The 24,950-nt window shown below is 41.4% G+C and overlaps 1 protein-coding gene across 3 annotated transcripts in view; it reads left to right on the forward strand.

Annotated features, from left to right (window-relative positions):
- Positions 1–3,073, forward strand: part of LINGO1 (leucine rich repeat and Ig domain containing 1) — a 576,922-nt gene extending 573,849 nt beyond the window's left edge. For 2 of the 3 annotated variants that reach the window (XM_077264082.1, XM_077264083.1), the window contains one exon: positions 701–3,073. In XM_077264082.1, coding sequence (XP_077120197.1) covers positions 719–2,539 — 1,821 coding nt within the window. In that variant the 5' untranslated portion in view covers positions 701–718 and the 3' untranslated portion in view covers positions 2,540–3,073. The remainder of the gene's footprint in view (positions 1–700) is intronic. The other variant, XM_077264084.1, reaches the window with a different exon arrangement.
- Positions 3,074–24,950: the final 21,877 nt, after the last annotated feature.

The following is a 24,950-nucleotide window of genomic DNA, read 5'->3' on the forward strand; positions in this document are numbered from 1 at the left end:
TCTTACATAATGTTTGAGCCTTTTTTTATACAGCTTTCCATCTATTTGGTAGATAAATAATAGTGTTGTCATATTGTTTCCAGGATCTAATTTATCACTGTTGATTTTAATGACTATTATAATTTTTTCCATGAGTGAACAAAGTATCAATAATCCTGTATCAAATCAACAGATGACCAAATGTCATTTCAACTGCAGCCCATCTTTGATAATTTCCAGCCAGTCATCAGCTATTGAGCAACAGCCAGTCTCTTTGTCTTTCTATGCTTCTACATAAATATGTATTATAGTAAAACCTTGCAGCTCATCCTAATTTATAAATAGATAGGTGCCATCTAAAATAATGTCATATTTTCAAACAAATATTAACTTTTCAACTTTTACTTTACTTTAAATCTCTTCAAAATTAATGTCAAAAGCAATTCAGTTTACTTTCCTAAAAAGGTTTAATTTGGGAAGGTTCACACAACGGTTTTGGGCCTATGATGCTTGTAGTTCGGATTACGAGACCTGCAGTTGGGCTGGAAATTTGGCATAATATGGACAAAAAAATACGGCATTAATATGCTTGTGTAAACCTTCCCTTATTTGTAGAATCCAATGTTCTATCTTATGCAAAATGCTTACTTTTCCATTAAGAATTGTTAATGTAGATTTTTTGTTATGTATGCACTAATAGGTTTTATTTTTTTCTTTCTAGGTGAGTCAAAGGTCCAGTATGATTCTCCCGCTGCCACCCTGCCTGTGTCCCATCCTGTTGCTTATAGTGGGCTCCTACCTGTCTGGCACTGCCTCAGGTTGTCCCCAACGCTGTGAGTGCTCAGCTCAGGATCGATCAGTTCTCTGCCATCGTAAAAGACATCTTACCATTCCTGAAGGCATCCCCACAGATACACGACTGCTGGACCTAAGCAAAAATCGCATCAAGACACTCAATCAGGACGAATTTTCTGCCTTTCCATATTTGGAGGAGTTGGAACTTAATGAGAACATTTTATCCACCATTGAACCAGGCGCCTTCAATGGTCTCTTCAATCTACGATTCCTAGGGCTGCGAAATAATCGTCTAAAACTCATTCCACAAAGTGTATTTACAGGACTTAGTAACCTTACACAACTTGATATTAGTGAGAACAAAATTGTTATTCTTCTGGATGACATGTTCCAGGACCTGTATAACCTGAAATCTCTGGAAGTTGGTGATAATGATTTGGTATACATCACTCACCGTGCCTTCCGTGGACTCAACAGTCTGGAAGAGCTGTCATTGGAAAAATGTAACCTCACTTTGGTACCCACAGAAGCTTTGTCCCACCTTCCTGGTCTCATGTCCCTACGGCTAAGGTACCTGAATATTAATGTCATCCGTGACTATTCTTTCAAAAGGTTGTTTCGGTTGAAAAACTTAGAGGTATCGCATTGGCCATTCTTGGACACAATGACATCCAATAGCCTCTACGGGTTGAATTTAACTTCTCTATCTGTTACTTATTGCAATTTGAGCAGTATACCATATGTGGCAATCAGACATCTTGTTTACCTTCGATTTCTTAATCTTTCATATAACCCCATAACATCTGTGGAGGGATCTATGTTGCATGAGTTACTCAGACTTCAGGAATTTCACCTGGTAGGTGGACAACTGACTGTGGTGGAACCCTATGCTTTTCGAGGTCTTAACCATTTGCGAGTACTAAATGTATCCTTCAATTCTCTCAGTACACTTGAGGAATCTTCCTTCCATTCTGTTGGTAATCTGGAGGCACTAATTTTAGATCACAACCCACTAGCTTGTGACTGCCGCCTATTATGGATCTTCCGGCGTCGTTGGCGCCTCAACTTCAATAAACAACAGCCATCCTGTTCCAGCCCAGAATATGTACAAGGAAAGGAATTTAAAGATTTTCCTGATGTCCTGCAGCCTAATTACTTTACTTGCCGACGTGCACGAATCCAGGACCGAAGTCCACAAGTTGTACATGTAGATGAAGGTCATACTGTACACTTTTTCTGCCGGGCTGACGGTGATCCACCACCAACCATACTGTGGCAGTCCCCACGAAAGACTTTCATCACTAGCAAAAGCAATGGGCGTCTGACTGTATTTCCAGATGGAACTTTGGAGGTACGTTATGCTCAGATACAAGATAATGGGACTTACCACTGTGTGGCAAGTAATGCTGGTGGCAACGATACTTCATTAGCTCATCTCCATGTGCGCAGTTATTCTCCAGATTGGCCTCACCAACCCAATAAGACCTTTGCCTTCATCTCAAACCAGCCGAATGAAAGTGATGTCAACAGCACTCGAACAAGTGTACCGTTCCCATTCGATATTAAGACTTTAATTATTGCAACCACAATGGGCTTTATATCCTTCTTGGGGGTGGTTTTATTCTGCTTGGTCCTTCTTTTTCTTTGGAGCAGGGGCAAAGGAAACACCAAACACAACATTGAGATTGAGTATGTGCCACGAAAGTCAGATGCTGGACTCTCCTCTGCAGATGCACCCCGCAAGTTTAATATGAAGATGATCTGATATTGGTTGAGCACTGGGGAAGGTGAGGGATGGAGTTATTTGGGCAGTTTGTGGAATGCACGAAGCCTGTTCTCATCCTACCTTCTCTCTACACAGCTGTTTAAATACAAGCAACATGACTTTTTTAAGGGAAGCAATGGTAACAGGGATTCCTTATCCTGCTGTTTTCAATCCATGGACTTTGTATGTTTGGGGAATGACCTTTGCACTTTTAACCTTGTGAGTTTTATCCCCAAAACTTCCCCAGCTCTCAAAAAAATGCCCTCTGGTCCATACCAACAATACATTTGTTGATATGGCCTTTATGAGACCAGGTTGTGTTCAAAGAATATAATAAAAAAAAAAAGAATTGGAATATTTACAGAGGGAAGCACAAGGTGTTGAGTGAGGGAGGCCAAGAGACTTAAAATGAACTTTGACCTCTGTATCTTCTCCTGATTTCAATACCTGTGATTTTTATGAAAAAATAAATAACAATATTATGGAAAAAATTAAAGAAAAACTGTAAAAACTCCAAAAAAGTTATCTTATTTTAAAAATGACAATTTTGTGCTGTCTGTTTTGTGGTAATTGGAGTTTATGGATTAAATGCTGCTGACATTTAAGCTAAGCAGCAGGCATTAAGGTTTTATAGAGTATACATGTTAATCAAAGTATAAATTTATACATTTAAAAAAAAAATCATAAACAAAAGTAGATACAATTAAATAGTAATTAATCTTTTCAATAATTTTGTATGTGTCACTCAAAAAACCTTAGGACTATGCTGCTTAGTTCCTATCTAAGTGAGTGCACAGACCAGAGTATGCCTATGCAAGTCATAGGATGGTTATGGATCTCTACTGAATTCTTACTCTGCTGTCTGCATGTGCTCCGGCGTGCGCTGTGCACTACTGCCTCGTGAGTTGTGCACTTCTAAAAGGTCTTTTGCGCAATCGGTGGAATCTCAGGGCTTGGACTCGCAACAATCTGTACAGAATTAAACATTTATAAAAAATTATGAAAAATTATCCAAAAGTTTAGTTACTCTTTAAGCACTTTACACATCTGCACAAGCATGACTTGATTCACTTGACTTGATCAGTGAACCATTAGCTCTGTCGATTTGGTCTCAAATATTAAAGGGAATGAACACTTGATCTTTATTTTAATAAATATGTTGGGAGCATTAATTTATTTTTTGATATACAAGTATTACAAGAGCAGGAGAACTTGTAATAATTATATATTAGTAAATGCCACAAAATCATGTCCCCAATACATTTGCAAAAACGTAAAGATACAATGGAAAAACACATTAATTTATATTGCCAGATTGATTTTCTCCAAATTAAACAGATTGCTGCAGTCCCCAGCTATCCCAAGAACAAGGCCTGCTGGCTAAATGTAGTGGAGGCGATCATGTGCACTTCCGCTCTATTCATTCTAAGAGCAGAATCTCCGGTGCTCACATTAAGAATGAATTCTGCAGTAGTATGACAATTGACCACAAGCTCCATTTAGCCAGGGTTCTTCAGAGCCATGGTTCTTGGGATCCTTGGGGACTACAACAGTCAGACCCAAAGAGGGTTGAGAACACCACTTTATTTGCAGTCAGAGGTTATCAATGCATTTTTACAGCAAAGTATTTATGAATAACTGTGATTGGAGAGATGAACCTTGTCTCTGACACTGATAGTAGCATCTATAGTTCATCTAAAATTCTTAAAACGGTTGTCTACTACATTTACATTGATGGCCTATTTTTAGGACAGGTCATCAATGTCTGATCGGTCAAGGTCCGACATGCAGCACCACCACCAATCGGATGTTATCAGTGTCGGAGGCGGCCACCATCTCGAATTACTCACTTGCCGAGCTGCTCCGTCTGCTTGTAGTGGCCGGAGCTTGGTATTGTACATTCAAATCAATAGGTGGCGGATGTGCATTACCATGCGGCAGCCGCTACAAGCAGATGGAGCAGCTTGGCAAGTGAGTACTTCCTTTGACACCGATAACAGCTGATCGTCGGGGATGCTGGATGTCAGACCTCGACTGATCAGATATTGAAGACCTGTCATAAAAATAGGCCATCAATGTGAATGTAGTGGATAACCTTTTTAAGGACATCACCTGCATAAAGTAGTACGTGCAGATGAAAATTAACCAAATGTTATAGTAAATAATTTTTATAATGTCATCTCTCCCATTGATTTGCCACACAAAGTAAAACTGTTCCACAGTTTTATTAGTGACATTGCTAGTTATATACATTAGTGTCATCGTGCTAGTGCAGAAATATGTTAATATATAAATAGCTTTAATAACCAGAGGAGCCTTAAAGGGTTTGTACACGAAAAAATAAACTATCTGATATAAATATATCAATTTTATTAATATATTTTCATTTTTAAAGATATTTAAATCTTTTACTAAGGGTACGTACCCATATGCGAGAAAGAAAAACATTTCCGATACCTGGACCGAAAAAACGGACGAGTGCCATGTGAGTGTCATGCGAGCACAATGCGATTTTCACACCTAGCATTCGATTTACATTCGAGTGCAGTGCGATTGCTATCCGATTGCAATGCAATTTTCACATGAGCTTTGACATACAGCAGTTCTCTATGTTATTTACACATCGTTTTCAAAGGAAATATTCATCAAAACACACACACACATATATATATAGATATACAGATAAAATCACACTGACAGGTTAGAATAGAATATATATATACAGTACAGACCAAAAGTTTGGACACATCTCATTTAAAGATTTTTCTGTATTTTCATGACTATGAAAATTGTACATTCACACTGAAGGCTTCAAAACTATGAATTAACACATGTGGAATTATATACTTAACAAAAAAGTGTGAAACAACTGAAATTATGTCTTATATTCTAGGTTCTTCAAAGTAGCCACCTTTTGCTTTGATGACTGCTTTGCACACTCTTGGCATTCTCTTGATGAGCTTCAAGAGGTAGTCTCCGGGAATGGTTTTCACTTCACAGATGTGCCCTGTCAGGTATAATAAGTGGGATTTCTTGCCTTATAAATGGGGTTGGGACCATCAGTTGTGTTGTGCAGAAGTCTAGTGGATACACAGCTGATAGTCCTACTGAACAGACTTTTAGAATTTGTATTATGGCAAGAAAAAAGCAGCTAAGCAAAAGAAAAACGAGTGGCCATCATTACTTTAAGAAATGAAGATCAGTCAGTCTGAAAAATTGGGAAAACTTTGAAAGTGTCCCCAAGTGCAGTGGCAAAAACCATCAAGCGCTACAAAGAAACTGGCTCACATGAGGACCGCCCCAGGAAAGGAAGACCAAGAGTCACATCTGCTTCTGAGGATACGTTTATCTGAGTCACCAGCCTCAGAAATCGCAGGTTAACAGCAGCTCAGATTAGAGACCAGGTCAATGCCACACAGAGTTCTAGCAGCAGACACATCTCTACAACAACTGTTAAGAGGAGACTTTGTGCAGCAGGCCTTCATGGTAAAATAGCTGCTAGGAAACCACTGCTAAGGACAGGCAACAAGCAGAAGAGACATCATTGGGCTAAAGAACACAAGGAATGGACATTAGACCAGTGGAAATCTGTGCTTTGGTCTGATGAGTCCAAATTTGAGATCTTTGGTTCCAACCACCGTGTCTTTCTGCAATGCAGAAAAGGTGAATGGATGGACTCTACATGCCTGGTTCCCACCGTGAAGCATGGAGGAGAAGGTGTGATGGTGTGGGGGTGCTTTGCTGGTGACACTGTTGGGGATTTATTAAAAATTGAAGGCATACTGAACCAGCATGGCTACCACAGCATCTTGTAGCGGCATGCTATTCCATCCATTTTGCGTTTAGTTGGACCATCATTTATTTTTCAACAGGACAATGACCCCAAACACACCTCCAGGCTGTGTAAGGGCTATTTGACCAAGAAGGAGAGTGATGGGGTGCTACGCCAGATGACTAGGCCTCCACAGTCACCAGACCTGAACCCAGTCGAGATGGTTTGGGGTGAGCTGGACCGCAGAGTGAAGGCAAAAGGGCCAACAAGTGCTAAGCATCTCTGGGAACTCCTTCAAGATTGTTGGAAGACCATTCCCAGTGACTATCTCTTGAAGTTCATCAAGAGAATGCCAAGAGTGTGCAAAGCAGTCATCAAAGCAAAAGGTGGCTCCTTTGAAGAACCTAGAATATAAGACATAATTTAAGCTGTTTCACACTTTTTTGTTATGTATATAATTCCACATGTGTTCATTCATAGTTTTGATGCCTTCAGTGTGAATGTACAATTTTCATATTCATGAAAATACAGAAAGACCTTTAAATGAGAAGGTGTGTCCAAACTTTTGGTCTGTACTGTGTGTGTGTATATACCGTATTTTCCGGCGTATAAGACGACTTTTTAACCCCTGAAAATCATCTTAAAAGTCGGGGGTCGTCTTATACGCCGGGTATCGCCTTGCCGGGTGTATATGGTGGGTGGGGGGGGAGTGGGCCTGATGACGACGAGGGGGCGTCTCACAGGAAAGTGAGTATCCCCCATTACCTCATTGTATCATTGTAGCGTGGGGTCTCTGCTGGGAGCGGCGGCGGCTGCTGTGCTGTGCGTGGGGCGGCGGCTCCTCTTCTTCAGTGTGGGGCCTCAATGCTGCTGGGCGGCGGCGGCGGCTTATCTTCAGGCAGTCGGGGCTCCTCCGGTATCTCCTTAAAGCCCGGAGGCCCTGCCGGCAACTCCATCGGTGCAATGCAGTGGCCTCCGGGAACATGGCCGCTGCTCAGATTCAGAGATCTGAATCTGAGCATGCGCAGCCCCCAGCGGCCGGGCCACCGCATAGCAGCAATGGAGCTGTCTCCGGGAAAATGGCCGCTGCTCAGATTCAGATCTCGTCTCCCGAGATCTCGGGACGAGATCTGAATCTGAGCAGCGGCCATGTTCCTGAAGGCCACTGCATTGCACCGATGGAGTTGCCGGCAGGGCCTCCGGGCTTTAAGGAGATACCGGAGGAGCCCCGACTGCCTGAAGATAAGCCGCCGCCGCCGCCGCCCAGCTGCACAGAGGCCCCACACTGAAGAAGAGGAGCCGCCACAGCACAGCACCCACGCTGCACAATGAGGAGCAGCAGCCGCCGCTCCCAGCAGAGACCCCACGCTGCAGCGATACAATGAGGTAATGGGGGATACTCACTTTCCTGTGAGACGCCCCCTCGTCATCATCAGGCCCACTCCCCCCCCCCCCCAAAAGGCACATTAGTTACCGGTCCTATAAGACGACACGGTTTATAAGAAGACCCCCGACTTTTAAGGAGATTTTACATTTTAACTGGAAAAGTTGGGGGGTCGTCTTATACGCCCAGTCGTCTTATACGCCGGAAAATACGGTATATATATATATATATATATATATATATATATATATATATATATATATACAGTATATATATATATATATATATATATATATATATATATATACACTGCTCAAAAAGATAAAGGGAACACTTAACAGAATATATTTCCAAGTAAATCGAACTTCTGTGAAATCAAACTGTTCACTTAGAAAGCAACACTGTTTGACAATCAATTTCACATGATACTGTGCAAATGAAATAGACAACAGATGGAAATTATTGGCAATTATCAAGTCACACTCAATAAAGGAGTGGTTCTGCAGGTGGGGACCACAGACCATATCTCAGTACCAATGCTTCCTGGCTAATGTTTTGGTCACTTTTGAATGTTGGTTGTGCTTTCACACTCGTGGTAGCATGAGACGGACTCTACAACCCACACAAGTGGCTAAGGTAGTGCAGCTCATCCAGGATGGCACATCAATGCGAGCTGTGGCAAGAAGGTTTGCTGTGTCTGTCAGCGTAGTGCATTCCACATAGTCCTCCATAAAGTATAAAGGTTCCCAGATAGTCCTCCAAATATCATAATGACCCCTACATAGCCATCCAAATATTTTAACTGTCCCCCTGTAGCCCTCTATGTACTGTAATGGACCCCATATTCCTCCATATAGTATAATGGTATGCTAATGCACCCCATAGTCCTCAAAATAGTATAATGCACCCCCATAGTCCTCTATATAGTATAATGCACCCTCTATACAGTATAATGCACTCCCCATAGTCTTCCATATAGCATAATGCACCCCATAGTCCTCCATACAGTATAATGCACACCCCCTAGTTCTCCATATAGTGTATCACACCCCATCATCCTCCTTACAGTATAATGCACCCCATGATTCTCCTTATAGTATAATGCACCTCCATAGTCCTCCATATAGTATAATTTACCCCCATAGTCATCCATACAGTATAATGCACTCACCATAGTCCTCCATGTAGTATAAATAATGCACTCTCCATAGTTCTTCATACATTATAATGCACTCCCCATGGTCCTCCATGTAGTATCTATATAGTATAATGCACCTCATATTCATCCATATAATATAATGCACCCATAGTCCTCCATATAGTATAATGCACTCCATGGTCCTCCATACGGTATAATGCACCCCATTGTCCTCCATACAGTTTAATGCACCCCATAGTCCTCTACACAGTATAATGTATCCCATAGTCCTCCATACAGTATAATGCACTCTCCATATTTCTCCATACAGTATAATTCACTCACAATAGTTCTCCATATTGTATAATGCACCCCATAGTCATCCATACAGTATAATGCACTGTTCATATTCCTCCATACATTATAATTCACTCACCATATTTCTCCATATAGTATAATGCACCCAATAGTCCTCCATACAGTATAATGCACTCCCCATAGTCCTCTATATAGTATAATGTACTCCCTAGTCCTCCATATAGTATAATACATTCCCCATAGTCGTCCATACAGTATTATGGCCACGTTAATGTACTCAGTGATTTTTTTTTGTTTAAAGATCAATACTTTGCAGTGAGTGTTCTGAAGCGCATGCACATCACAACACAGCATGCGACATGTAGTGATATCATCGCAAACGCTGCGCTGAAGTTTCAGATGCCAATGAAGAATGACGGAGCTGACTCTCCCTCTTTCATCATTACTTTCCACTAGATTCTATTGAACATGCGATGACAGATGGGGAACCTGTTGCTGGCACTGGCACTGGGCCCATTGGCTCATGAGCCCGATTGCCGGCCCCAGGCCTGCCACCATTGGTGGTACGCCACTGAATGTAAATGAAAGGTGCTGACTGACTAACTCATTGCAATAGCGAAGCTAGCTCTCCCATAGTCAGGTACTGCTGCTGATAGCTGAAGAGCTGGGTACCTTTGGAAATACTGTAAGCTAGATATATTTATATTGGGAACAAAGTTAAAGATTAGTGATGAGCGAATATACTCGTTACTCGAGATTTCTCGAGCATGCTCGGGGGCCCTCCAAGTGTTTTTTAGTGCTCAGAGATTTAGTTTTTCTTGCCGCAGCTGAATGATTTCCATCTATTAGCCAGCTTGATTACATGTGGGGATTCCCTAGCAACCAGGCAACCCCCACATTTACTTATGCTGGCTAACAGATGTAAATCATTCAGCTGCAGCAAGAAAAACTAAATCTCCAAGCACTAAAAAATACTCGGAGGACCCCCGAGCATGCTCGAGAAATCTCGAGTAACGAGTATATTCACTCATCACTATTAAAGATGTTTCAAAGTTTAGAACCCTTTACCCTGTATGTATAGATGGCATTACCATTTTGTCTATGAATGATGACTTTAGCTCCATGGATCTAATTGGCTATTTCAATAGAAGTTGTCAACCCAAACTGACAGTATACACTAATACAAAGTCTTTTAGGAGATATAGGGCTCTGTTCATTAAAATCAGATTGGTTCACGTTGGTCTTGATGAGGGGGTGTGATGGAGTCAGATGCTCCTGATTCATGAAGAGGTGTACTGACAAGTGGTATACATTTCTGTGCCTCGCCACAAATCCTACTCCAGTCACTGCTGGGTTAAGGTTTGTGGTGTAGCCAATGCCGCAGCTCATCATAAATTTAATGAGTGGCAATAGCCTTTCCCAATGCAACTGCCCACTTTGACGGACCTGGCAAAAATGGCATGCGAATGCCAAAAATCAAAATATTAGGGCAGCCTTGAGTTGTACCAAAATTATGTGACTTCAGAGTTTTTTATGCCAGAATTTTGGTGTAAAAGCTTTGATAAATTAGGCCAGTAGCCTCTATTAAAACTGCTATTTTCATTTTTTAATAGCTGCATCTGTTCTGCAAAAGGTGAAGTTTAATCAATCATACTAACTAGGGTGATCAGTCTTCTACCCTCGGTATGGCCAAGAGGCTCAGTGCACTGTTCCACCCACCGGTTTTGTCTGCCCGCACATTCCTCGCTGGTGATTGAAAGTGCTGGCTTGCCAAAGCAAGTCTAGCCAGGGTGACAACAAGCACTCTAGTATTTATGATTAAACTTAATTTGCTGCAGATTTTGATAGCATCCTTGTTTTGTCTGCTGTAGATGTAGCAGCGCTAAGACTTCTGTGCTCTGTATAACCAGGCCCACACCTATGATGAACAGCTTCCTGTGTGCACTGTGAATTGTCAGCAAACTGCTAATCAGTGGTGGGGGCGGGGATACACCGATTAGCCTGACTGGTCTGTACGTGGGATATAGTCCTATAGTGATAATCTCCTGGTGATAAAATACTGATTGTATTGAAACTACAAAATACAGCCTAATAAGTGACAGATCCATGTTACCAGATTGTTGTGCCCTGTATTATACTGCTCTTGGATAAAATAGAAAAAGGCTGCTACAGCTTCTCTTTAATTGTCATTTTGGGTCAAAGTAGAAGTAAAAACATTTGAGCTTAAATCTAGTGTTTTCAAAGTTATTATCCAAAATGATCTTAAGGGAAATAAAAAAATGGGGCAAATTTGAAGGAGCATCACAGAAAAATTTTATTTGCTAAATCTGTCTAAATGTATTTGTAAAATGGTGTAAATGTATTAATATACTTATTGATCACTGTCTTCATCAGTTTCCAGCGCTTGACTGGTCCACTTCTCACTCTCGTGACTGAAAGTCCAACTCGCCGGATCACACTGGGATTTATGTGTGAACAGTCTATAGAACATCAGAAATAGGCTCCATAGGCTTATATTATAAAAGCGTCACACATATATAAACCCCAGTGTGATACGACGAGACAGAATTTAAGTCACGTAAGAGAAAAGATGGTCAGAGTGGCACTGGATACTGGGAAAACTGCGAGCTGGAAGTATTTTATTGCACTTATGCTAGATTACATACCAATTCAGACAGGTTTAGGGAATAAAAAAAAATCTTGGGAGTGCTTCTTTGATATCTGCAGTATGCTAGAATTCTGATGTAAATGTCATTTACATTGTAAGGCTGGGTTCACACTGCGTTGAACCCGTCCGTTAAACGGACTACGTTACACCGCGGCATAACGTGGTGTAACGTAATCCGCTAGCGCCGCCATTGAGTCCAATGTCAGACACATCGCTAGCGCAGGCCCACAATGGGCGTGCGCTAGCCATGTGCCGTCATTGAGTGATGGATCCTGAGACGCGGGCTGCAGCGTTTCCGCTAGATAGATAGATAGATGCTCTATCTGCGCTATCGTGCTGCCATACCGGCACTTACGTTTACAGCAGCCCGTTACCATATGTGTTGAACGGGCTGCTGTAAACGCAGTGTGAACCTAGCCTTAACTTTACATCATGTGTTCGTTGACTTGACTATTTTTCACATTGAAAAACTGGATTACTCTTGTAACGAATTTGGTGTGTTTTACAAATACTAATTCCTTCTCTAGACAATTTATAAAAGTGTCAAGCAAGGCAGAAAAAATGACAAAAATCTTTAATAAAGGGCATGCGTTGGGAGCCTCCCATACACATACAGTAGGTCTGTCTGATCCCACCAATATTGACAGTATTGTCTGGCTGTAGTCTACTGTATATGGGGCTGTAAGCTAACAGTTTCAAATTTAGTGAATCCCATTCATCTAAACCAATTGGGGATTCTTTTACACACTTTTTATTTTTTAAGAAAGTTCAAAATTTATGCAAAATTTCTTAGAGTTGCTTTTGTTAATATTTTTTATTTTGTAATATTTAGAACATACGTTTTTCCAGGGATTTTTGAAGTATCGTAAAGAAAGCTGAAGAAAAAATGACATCCCTAAAGATAACTAAAGCTAAAACAATTAAATGCACAACATTGAAATAAAAACACTCATAAGGCAAAACAAAACTTATCTCCAGTCCAAAGATTTAAAAAACTAATATGCGATAAAAGGTTTCTTATTATGGGGCCCTCGCAAATAACTCTACATAACCGATCTAAGTAAGGTGAATCACATCATGAACATAGCGATCAATAATAATAATAATAATAATAATAATAATAATAGTAGAGAGCATATTGGACACTGGTATGGCTAAATTGTGTTGCAGTGTAGACAATGTAAACTGCCACATGTACTTGAGACTACTCACGATCCACAGTTTCACCATTGCTTGTACTTGTGTTGTTCAGTTGTACATCATTTTCCACAACAAGGTTGTTCAATTTACACAAAAGTATAGTAGTGACTGCAGACCTGATACATGGAAACACTGAATAGGAACACTGCAAATTGTATTTCCATAACATGAATACGTTACTGTTCTTGTATGGTTGAACCGATGTAACAAACCGTTCTAGCAATATTAGCTGGGTGCAAATATAAAAACGCATTTCGGGGTATTCCTTAACTTCTTTTTCAATATATTTTTTTAAACAAACAGTTGCCTTTTTTTAATTCATAAAATTGAGTTGATGTGTGAGGCTTTAGTTATTGGGAACTTGTCACCTTCATGGTTACCAAACTGGGGACAGCTTGAATCAAAGCCGGCTGCATTATTGTTGCCAGGTATATTTTTCTCAGAGAATATATGTTTCTAAAAACATATGGCGCCTCTCTCCTGCTACCAACGGTGGATATCGGTGGTGGATATATCTTCTGGTTAAAGTGCATGTTCATGGGCAATCCGCACACTGATGAAGGTTTCCTATTGACCGAAACGTTTGTGTTTTATTTGGATTACATTCAAAATCATTCATGTTCATAATTTAGAGTGACAAGTCTCTTAAATGTCAAATTACGGGATAGGATCCTACTTCACCACTTTATGTACAGAAGTGCTTTGGTTATTTGCTAGCTATGGGAGAGACCCGTCAATCACCTTCAGCTGAGCTAGGAGGAGCCGGCCTAGGACGGTGTTGGACTAGTCTTGTCACCGGCTATGGTCCAGGACAGATCTTCACAGTATATTCTCTCTGATTCACGCAACCCATGGTTTGGGCAGCACTCAAGTAATAGGTTCCTTGTAATGGCTCAGGTTCCTTGTAATGGCTCACAACATCTAGCAGCACTATAGTGTTTTGCTTTTTCCCTCCGGAAAAGTTTTCTTCTCAGAAAGAGCTGAAGGCTTAAGACTTGAGAGTATTTCATCAGACTTCAGGATAAAGAAAGTTTTTCCAGCCTTTTGAAGTTGTAATACTATTTCCTGACTATTTGCAAAAAAGGAAAAAGGCTAATTTTTCTCAGAGGACTTCAAGATTATGCCATTCTACACCAGCTAGAAGCATGCACATAAGGCTAAGATTAAGATAACATGAAATAGAACACAATAATGGGTTTCGGAAGCCCTAAGGTAAGTGAACCCTGTCAAAAGTACAGTACATGACATTTTCATATCTTGGTAAGCTGCGGGTAAAAGCTATTATATTCCTTTGAGATACAAGGAAACGTCATCACAGATTAGCGACAGTAAATGCGATATGAGGTGGATGGGAAACAAGCAAGCACCATCACAGCGGAGTGAAATACCAGGTAATGCCAGCACAAATGGGTAGTCTTTGAGAGAAAGATAACATTGGTGGCATGGGAAGGAGAAGCAAAAAGCCTTGGAGGTGGATCAAAGGAAGAATTATCATGCGCTAAGAGAAGGTTACCATGACTGGTAGATGGCAAAATGTAGTCAAAAATAGATTAAATGGGGGGGAAGCTTATCGCAGAAGGGCAAAATCAGAGGAAATGCTATTATAACTGGATACAATGCGAACACTTGTGTGACTGGGTGACATCTGGGACATTGGGAATACTGGTTAGCGTGGGAGAGGTGTAAAGAAATGCGACCATAGCTTTTTAAGATGCAGTGCTGTCAAAGTTGGTGAGATACAAAGAAACACTAGCAGAGCTTGATGAGATAAGTGAATATTATTAAAAAATGGTTAAGACACAGGGGAAGAAGCTTACAGAGAAGGGAAAGATTCAAGGGATAGCATCGCAGGAGATAAGAGGCAATGTAATTATAGCTAGGGAACACACATGGGAAAACATCATACTTTGGTGAAATGCATAGGAAGTAAATTAATGCTAGGTTGTTTGGCTCAGCAAGAAGAAATGCAATTGTAACACAAAGACTCAAATATTCTCCAGGTAAATGTTATAAAATTGCTGTCATAAAAGTATAAGGTGTAAAAGAATTATGTTAACCACATAGGAAAAAAAAGCTTTCTTACAACTAAGTAAAATGAGAAAGAATTCTATGATAACCATGGGAAACACGTCTTGTCTGGATAAGACATAAAGCTGTACTACATAGCAGGAAACATCTTAAAAGAGAAATCTGATAAAGATGTGAAGGAACATTTTTTGTGTAACTAAATGTATGAAAAGGACGGAATTCAAGGCTAAACCTTCAAGGTACGCAATATAAGAAATGTATAAATAAACGAAGGAATTTGCTTGTGTCTGTGTGTAAGAATCAACAATTATAGCAACTTCAAATTACCTTATATCATTGTAAGAAAGAGAAAGACTTACAGTGTGAAGTATCTGTTAGCGTCCACAGCTAGAAGCACCTTAAAGTTTGTGCATATAGCTGTTTGCATGGAGCCCGGACAGACACACGGGACGTCCATAGCTCTATGGAGCTTTGGGCACTGCATTTGCCGCTGGATGGTGCTTGTGAACCAGTAGATAAAAGGGAATCATAATGACTCTGACATGTGCCTGAGGCCTATTCAAGCTACAATGCATGTGTTCTCTAAAGAAGAGCTAGCTGTTTGATCCGTACATTAGTAAAAATAATAGGCCCAATTCATAAAGGTGTTTACGCCAGTTATCTGCCATAAAACACCCTCAAATGTGCTATTTTTTGAACAATTGGTATTTGAGCAAAAAGTTTGTCACTTTTTGCATTTTCACACCATTTCCAACCAGCTCCGCCAAATTGAATGAAGCATTGGCTAAGCCCCTCATCTAACTCATGAAAAGTTACACCACTTTACTGGAGTAACTTATACCAGAAAAGTAATCTAGTCTCTGTACTTGTAAGATTTTATAAATACATCAATGCCAACAAGAAAAAAACAGATGGTATCGGCCCTTTAAAAAATGATAATAACATGATAATTATAGAAGACAAACAAAAGGCTGAGATATTAAACAGGCACTTTTCATCCATATTCACCAATGACCTGTTTGTTCCAGGGATCATTCAACAAGGCAAAAATCAAAGTTTACCGCCTGATATAATTAAACACAAAAAGAAGTACGATTGCATCTGAGCAAATTAAACAGATGACATTCATCCACATATACTGAGGGAATTGAGCTCAGTAATTGACAGACCGCTGTATCTCATATTCTTAGACTCTCTTGTAAAAGGATATTTAAAAAGGTGATAAGGTAGATCCAGGTAACTACCATCCAGTAAGCCTGACATCAGTAGTGTGCAAAGTTTTTGAGGAGATGATTTGCAGAGATATATTGCAGAGAATAATATAATAAATGACAACCAGCATGGATTCATGAAAGATAGGTTGTATCTAACTAAAATGTTGGGTTTCTATGAAGAGGTAAGTGCAAATCTGGATGTTAGTAAAGCGGCTGATGTAATTTATCTGGACTTTGCAAAAGCATTTGATACTGTATCACATAACAGCCTTATACCGAAGCTACAGAAGCAACTATATGCAGATGAGTAAGGAATTAGTTAATTGACAGGAAACAAAGAGTCGTCATAAATGGTAGATTCTCTAAATGGGATATGGACAGCAGTGGGGATCGCAGGGATCTGCTAGGACCGATTCTTTTTAACCTCTTTATTAATGACCTTGTGGATGGGATTGAGAGTAAAGTGTCAGTCTATTCTGATGACAACATACTATGTAGCATACTAAAATCTGATCTTGATAGTACAATAAAAAAAGCAATCTGAATAAGATGACTGAATGGGCAAACTCTTGGCAAATTAGATTTAATATAGATAAATGTAAAGTAATGGACCTGGGACGGAGAAATCCTATTGCTGCATATACATAAAATGTATTATTGACCCTTAAATCACTGGTGAGGCCACATCTAGAATATGGGATCCAGTTTTGTGCTCCACATTTTAAAAAGGATATTCAGAAGTTAGTCAGTTCATTACAAGGGATGGAAGGCCTCTCATATGATGAAAGGTTGGAAAAGTTTGGCTTCTTTAGCTTTGAAAAAAGACACCTCAGAGGGGTTCTCATTTACATGTACAAATACATGTGTGGTCAGTACAAAGGACTGGCACATGACTTATTCCTTCCAAAGACCATACTAAGGACCAGGGGGCAGTCATTACGGGTGGAAGAAAGGCGTAAAGGATTAAATAGGAAAGGGATCTTTACAGTTAGAGCCAGTAGCGTAGCTACCAGGAGGGGCAGAGGGCTTACATTCTGCAGCAGAGCAGGGAGAATCGATCTTCCTGCTCTGCCGCTATTGGGTCCCTGAGCAGGCGGGTGGGCATCGCAAGGTCAGCTGTTTCGGCATTTAGCTGATACAGCTGACCGCATTGATGAGGGAAGGAGCGCTGTGCTGCGCTCCTTCTCCCATCATCCCCCTGTCAGCATCTGATGTCACCAACGCTGACACTGTCAGGGGGTAGCGATGACGCCAGTACCCGGCGCCCACTGTCAGGAGATGAGCGGGAACTCAGAGCACCATGGGAACAAGGAAGAAGAGAGGTGAGAATTGTTTTTTATTGGGTGCTGCCTTATACTACAGGGTCTGCCTATGGGGGTGCTGCCTTATACTACAGGGTCTGCCTATGGGGTGCTGCCTTATACTACCGGGTCTGCCTATGGGGTGCTGTCTTATACTACAGGGTCTGCCTATGGGGGTGCTGCCTTATACTACAGGGTCTGCCTATGGGGGTGCTGCCTTATACTACAGGGTCTGCCTATGGGGGTGCTGCCTTATACTACAGGGTCTGCCTATGGGGTGCGGCCTTATACTACAGAGTCTGACTATAGGGGTGCTGCCTTATGCTACAGGGTCTGTCTATGGGGAGCTGCCTTACACTAGAGAGTCTTCCTATGGGATGCTGCCTTATACTACAGGGTCTGCCTATGGGGAGCTGCCTTATGCTACAGAGTCTGCCTATTGGAGCTGCCTTATACTACAGGGTCTGCCTATGGGGGTGCTGCCTTATACTACAGGGTCTGCCTATGAGGGTGCTGCCTTATAATACAGGGTCTACCTATGGGGTGCTGCCTTATACTACAGGGTCTGCCTATGGGGCTGCTGTCTTACACTACAGGGTCTACCTATGGGGGTGCTGCCTTATACTGCAGGGTCTGCCTATGGGGGTACTGTCTTATTCTACAGGGTCTGCCTATGGGGTGCTGCCTTATACTACAGGGTCTGCCTATGGGGGTGCTGTCTTATTCTACAGGGTCTGCCTATGGGGTGCTGTCTTATACTACAAAGTCTGCCTATGGGGTGCTGCCTTATTCTACAGGGTCTGCCTATGGGGGTGCTGCCTTATACTACAGAGTCTGCCTATGGGGTGCTGTCTTATACTACAGGGTCTGCCTATGGGGGTGCTGCCTTATACTACAGAGTCTGACTTTGGGGTGCTGCCTTATACTACAGAGTCTGCCTATGGGATGCTGCCTTATTATACAGAGTCTGCCTATGGGGGTGATGCCTTATACTACAGAGTCTGCCTATGGGGTGCTGTCTTATACTACAGGGTCTGCCTATGGGGTGCTGTCTTATACTGCAGGGTCTACTTATGGGGTGGTGCCTTATACAACAGGGTCTGCCTATGGGGGTGCTGCCTTATACTACAGGGTCTGCCTATGGGTTTTGCCTTGAGCTATAGAGTCTGCCTATGGGATGCTGCCTTATACTACAGGGTCTGCCTATGGGGGGCTGACTTATACTACAGGGTCTGCCTATGAGGTGCTTTCTTATACTACAGGGTCTGCCTATGGTGGTGCTGCCTTATACTACAGAGTCTGCCTATGGGGTGCTGTCTTATACTACAGGGTCTGCCTATGGGGGTGCTGCCTTTTACTACAGGGTCTGCCTATGGGTTCTGCCTTGTGCTATAGAGTCTGCCTATGGGTGCTGCCTTGTGCTATAGAGTCTGCCTATGGGATGCTGCCTTATGCTACAGGGTCTGCTTATGGGGATGCTGACTTATACTACAGAGTCTGCCTATGGGTGCTGCCTTGTGTTATAGAGTCTGTCTATGGGTGCTGCCTTGTGCTATAGAGTCTGCCTAGGGGGGTGCAGTATACTATATTTAGGACGATCTGGTGTATTACACTATATGGAGGCTATCTAGGGAGCCATCGTATAGTGTGGGTATTACGTTGAAGGGGCCATCTTAGAGTGTTGGAGCCATCAAACAGTTTGGGGGCTACCAAGGGGCCAGCATACTGTGTGGGTGGTACTACACAGTGAGGGGGCATTATACTGTGCATAAAAGAGCATTATACTGTGTATAGGGGAGCTGTAAGGGGGGGAGACTCAGGACATTATTAAATGTAAAGTGGGCACTTACTGTTGTAGGGGAACTCAGGTTACTGTGACTATCAATGGGCAAACAGGGCAATATTACTTTCTAGGGAGCAAAATATGGGCACTGTTTTCTAGGGCACTTGCACCCGGCATTACTATATTCTAGAGGGTTGCTTTAGAATTTAGAAATTACAGAGAACAACACAGTAAGTGCAGTAATAGGGATACATACGGCAGCAGCAGCTCAGTATTGGGGTATCAGGGGCAGTAATAGAGACACATAAGGCAGCAGAGGCTCAGCATTGACGTATCAGCAGGATGAGGAGTTTGTGCAGGTTGGGAATAGATGGTGATGGCTGGAGTATGAATTTGAAATGTGTCTTTGTTGTATTCTCTGTAGTCGAGTCCTGGGTGGAAGAAGTTGTAATGTCGGTCTGGGCCAGATGGAGAAGACGGGAAAAGTGAATGATTCCTTCAGAAAGAACGTCAGTGGTAAGTCATTATCTGCAACTGTTTCTTTGATCTTTTATATGTTCTGTAGGGCTGGTATCTACCACTGACCATATGGCGGTAATATCAATATTGGTCTTTATATAGAGATTATCTTCAATAATTGCGCTGTCATCTGCTGAAGTTCTCCACTATTAGGGTATGTGCACACGTTGCGGATTTGCTGCAGATCCACATTGTTTTTTTGCGGTGCAGAAACGCTGCAGATCCGCAATTGATTTACAGTACAATGTAAATCAAGGGAAAAAAAAATGCTGTGCAAACTTTGCGGAAAATCCGCTGCGGAAATGCTGTGGTTTGAAAGAAGTAGCATGTCACTTATTTTTTGTGAATCTGCAGTGTTTTTGTACCCATTACATTATAGAAAACCGCAGGGGTAAAAAACGCAGCAAATCCACAAGAAAACTGCAGCAAAAACGCACAAAAAACGCTGCAGAACCGCACAAAAAACGCGACAAATCCGCAGGTGCGTTTTCTGCCAGGAGAGGCAGAATCCGCATCAGAAATTCCTAAGCCTAATCCGCAACGTGTGCACATAGCCTTAGGGCACGTCACCGAGCTGTAATGAAGGTTACCTGGTTAGGGGCCCACTCAGAAGCTTCACCCCCCCAGAACCAAAACCCTAGCTACGCCTCTGGCTAGAGCAGTCAGACTGAGGATTGCCTGACCACAAGAGGTAGTAATGGCTGACACTATAACAGCTTTTAAAAAATGGCTGGATGATTTCCTTGATACACGTAACATTGCGAATTATAGTTAAATTAGTGAGAAATGTACAATTGGTGTAGAAAGGTTGAACTTGATGGACCCAGGTCTTTTTTCAACCTATATATCCATGTAACTATCTAAGATGCCTTTAATTCATTGAGCGGCATCTAACTGCAGGGGAACGCTTTTATTATGACTGAGATGCACAACACTAGTTTTAATGAATTAGGATAATAGTTTTATTTGTTTGGTCAATAATCTATCAAGATCCAATGCAAAATTTGCAACATGAACCGGCAATTATGACAGGCTAATAGCATTATTAGTCCTCTAATATGGGTCCCGTTTGGGCCCCCTCAAGCTCAATTGAACAGACACGACTGCTATCATTACACCCCCCCCCCCCCTGCAGATCCACATGTGCTAAATTATCTTTGGGAACCTTCTTATACATTTTTATAGTGAATTTAGGTGATGTGGCCAGTTATAGACCATTTCCAATGTTGAGAACACTTGTGAACACATTTCATATTTTGAAATAAGGTTTATTCACTTTAGACTTTTTGTCTTTCTTTCCTTTCATATATATAGCTGGATACAACTCGTTGCCTTTAGATAAATATCTGCTCAACTGTAACACGTAACCTAATGACCTTGCCCTAACCATTTAACTCTGATCTGCGCTCCCATACTGCACTGCTCTCAGGGAACAGGAAACTGGCAGAATACATAATTTTGCATTTGGACATGAGCAGAAAGAAAAATGCCATGCGGCTTATAATCGGTCTAAATGCTGAGTATATACTAAGGTGCTCAATGCTGTAAGCAGATTCTAATCTTGCATGTACATGTCTGTAAAGTAGCACTCCTCCTCCCATCAAAATGTTTATCCTATTAATATATTGCAATAATCATATTATATAGCACTGTGTACTTATAATTCCTCATTTTTGCCTTTCTACCTAGCTAATTGTTCTCTTTTCCATTAGATCTGACACCACATGATTAAAAAATGACTAGCTGAATCCTTTTAAGCTCTATGTAGAAACAGGAGGTCAATTTTCCCTGTATGAGTCATCAGTCACTGCAAGTCAAAGGCAAGAGGAGCGCTGAGTCAAGAGCTGAAAAGAGGAATGATAAATGCAGGTACAAGAATCTATATAGAGCAGAGAAAAGAGAAGAATTAAGTGGGTAGAAAGGCAAAATGAGCAATTGTAAGTTCACAGTGCTATATAATATGATGACTGCAATATATCATGAGGATAAAAACATTGATGGGAGGAGGCGTGCTTCTTTAAAATGTACCTGTTATCTAAGCTGTCTGGTACATACATGAGGAATAACATGATTTCTGACCATTACATGTCATGTTCCCTACCTAAGGAAGAAAATATTATTATTATTATTATATAGAATATATATATAATAGACATGTTGCAAAATGCATGGTCTGTGCCTCTATGCATTGCATCATCATGACCCTACGCTGCACTTGGAAATCTAGCATGGAATATAAGGGTAGTTTTTATTCTAAGCAAGCCCTGCAAGCCGGGCTCTTCTCATAACAGGGCAAAAATTAGCTGGACACTTTTTATTTTATTCAGTTTGTTTCCTGATGCAAAAGAAACATAAAATATTTCACTGATCTCTATCTAGTGACGCATCCAACCAGAGCAGTTAGAAGCACAAGCAGGAGGTGAGTATTACACTGAGGCTAGTACATTCAACTTTTTCAGCTACACTGCAGTTAACAGTACACATAATTAGTGATGAGCGAATGTGCTCAGATACGGCATTATCCAAGCATTTCTCTGTAGCATATGGGACAGAAGCAGCAAAAGCAAATAGGATATTATACAGCAGAGCTGAGCTGTGTGGCTGTGAGTCCAGCGCAGGAGAGAGGTAAACAGTTGCTTGAAGCTACTCCATGATTTGCCTGTGTCTGCATGGTGTTTCACTGTTCTGTATGCTCCTCACTCTTCTTCCCATCACCTAGCCATAGGAGATGTAACCTGACACCTCACTGAACTGTATTCTAGAGTGGATGGTGTGCTCTAAAGGTAAGGGAGAGAGGAAAGCTTAATTTGGTAAGGACAAAGGATCTTACATACCACAAGGTGGAGCTGGGTCAAATACTAAAAGTCAATTGATATGAAACAATTTTTCAACAGTAAACAAATGCCCATAATTATTTTTTTGACTGATTTATCATTTAACCCCTTTACCCTCGAGGGTGGTTTGCACGTTAATGACCGGGCCAATTTTTACAATTCTGACCACTGACCCTTTATGAGGTAATAACTCTGGAACGCTTCCATGGATCCCGGTGATTCTGACATTGTTTTCTCATGACATATTGTACTTCATGATAGTTGTAACAATTCTTTGCTATGACTTCTATTTGTGAAAAAAATGGAAATTTTGCGAAAATTTTCAAAATTTCGCAATTTTCCAATTTTGAAATTTCATGCCCTTAAATCACAGAGATATGTCACACAAAATACTTAATAAGTAACATTTTTCACATGTCTACTTTACATCAGCATAATTTTGGAACCAAAATTTTTTTTGTTAGGAAGTTATAAGGGTTAAAAGTTAAACAGCGATTTCTAATTTTTACACCACCATTTTTTGGGGGACCACATCACATTTGAAGTCACTTTGAGGGGTCTATATGATAGAGAATAACCAAAAATGACACCATTCTAAAAACTGCACCCCTGAAGGTGCTCAAAAACACATTCAATAAGTTTATTAACCCTTCAGGTGCTTCACAGGAATTTTTGGAATGTTTAAAAGAAAAAATGAACATTTAACTTTTTTTCACAAACAATGTACTTCAGATCCATTTTTTTTATTTTACCAAGGGTAACAGGAGAAATTGGACCCCAAAAGCTGTTGTACAATTTGTCCTGAGTACGCTGATACCCCATATGTGCAGGTAATCCTAACTTTAGCCCCAACTCTAACCCTAACTTTAGCCCCAACCCTAACCTTAACTTTAGCCCCAACCCTAGCCCGCTGATGATGCTGTATGGTGGCTCGTTTTTTGCGGGACAAGATGATGTTTTTATTGGTACCATGTTTATTTATATCTGTCTTTTTGATTGCGTGTTATTCCACTTTTTGTTCAGCGGTATGATGATAAAGCATTTTTTTGCCTTGTTTTTTTTATGGGGTTCACGAAATGGGTTAACTAGTGGGAAAGTTTTATAGGTCAGGTCGTTACGGACGCGGCAATACTAAATATGTGTACTTTTATTGCTTTTTTATTATTATTTACATAAAGAAATGTATTTATTTGAAAAATATTTCTTTTTTTTCTTTATTTAGGAATTTTTAAAAAATATATTTTTACACATACTAATATATTTTCTTAACTTTTTTACATTGTCCCAGGATGGGACATCACTATATAAAGTCAGATCGCTGATCTCACACTTTGCACTGCACTGCAGCGATCTGACAGGCAGTGAAGGAGGCTTGCCGGTGCCTGCTCTCAGCAGGCACTGAGAAGCCACCTCCCTGCAGGACCCGGAAGGACCCCACAGCCATCTTGGAGTTGGGGGTCTGAAAGGAGAACCTCAGGACAATACGATGACAACACAATCACATCGTGTTATTCTGAGGGAAGTACGCAGGGAGCCCCCTCCCTGCACGATGCTTCTCTATGCCTCTGCCGGCACCGGAACGCTGTGATCTTGTTTGATTGCCGTGTTCCATTGGTTAAAGTGCCGAGAGCAGTCCGTGACTGCTCCTGGCACTTAGTGCTGGGTGTCACCTGTGAGAATCAGCTTACACCCGGCCGTGATCGGCCGCACACCACCCGTGTGCACGGCAGATCGTCAATGACATACTATCCCGTCCATGGTCAGACGGGCCCAGGGCACATGGACGGGATAGTATGTCAGATGGCAGAAATGGGTTAATAACCTGTTTTCACAAGCAGACCGCACTTCTGATGCACATTGACTGATCTGTAGTAGATGGGCTGCCATTGTTCTGAATGAACACAAGCAGTGCAAGTCCTATTTACACAGGATGATAAGGTGCTGAATACTATGATCTTCTGTGCAACTTAAAAGATCATTTCAAAATGCTTGTTTGTCGGGCGATTGTCAGCCTACTTAGACTTCATGATTATAGTGAAAGGAGCATTGCTTTGATCATGTTTATCATGCAATGTGCATGGATCTTAACTTAGGCTACTATCACACTAGCATCGTACGATGCACGTCGCAATGCGACGTTGCGATGTACCGACGCATACTGTGCAAGCACTGTACAACAAGGGCAGCGGATGCTGTTTTTCAACGCATCCGCTGCCCCATTGTGAGGTGCGGTGAGGCGGGGGCGGAGTTCC

This window comes from Ranitomeya variabilis, chromosome 5 (genome assembly GCF_051348905.1).
Source record: "Ranitomeya variabilis isolate aRanVar5 chromosome 5, aRanVar5.hap1, whole genome shotgun sequence".
In the NCBI taxonomy this organism is placed as follows: Eukaryota; Metazoa; Chordata; class Amphibia; order Anura; family Dendrobatidae; genus Ranitomeya; species Ranitomeya variabilis.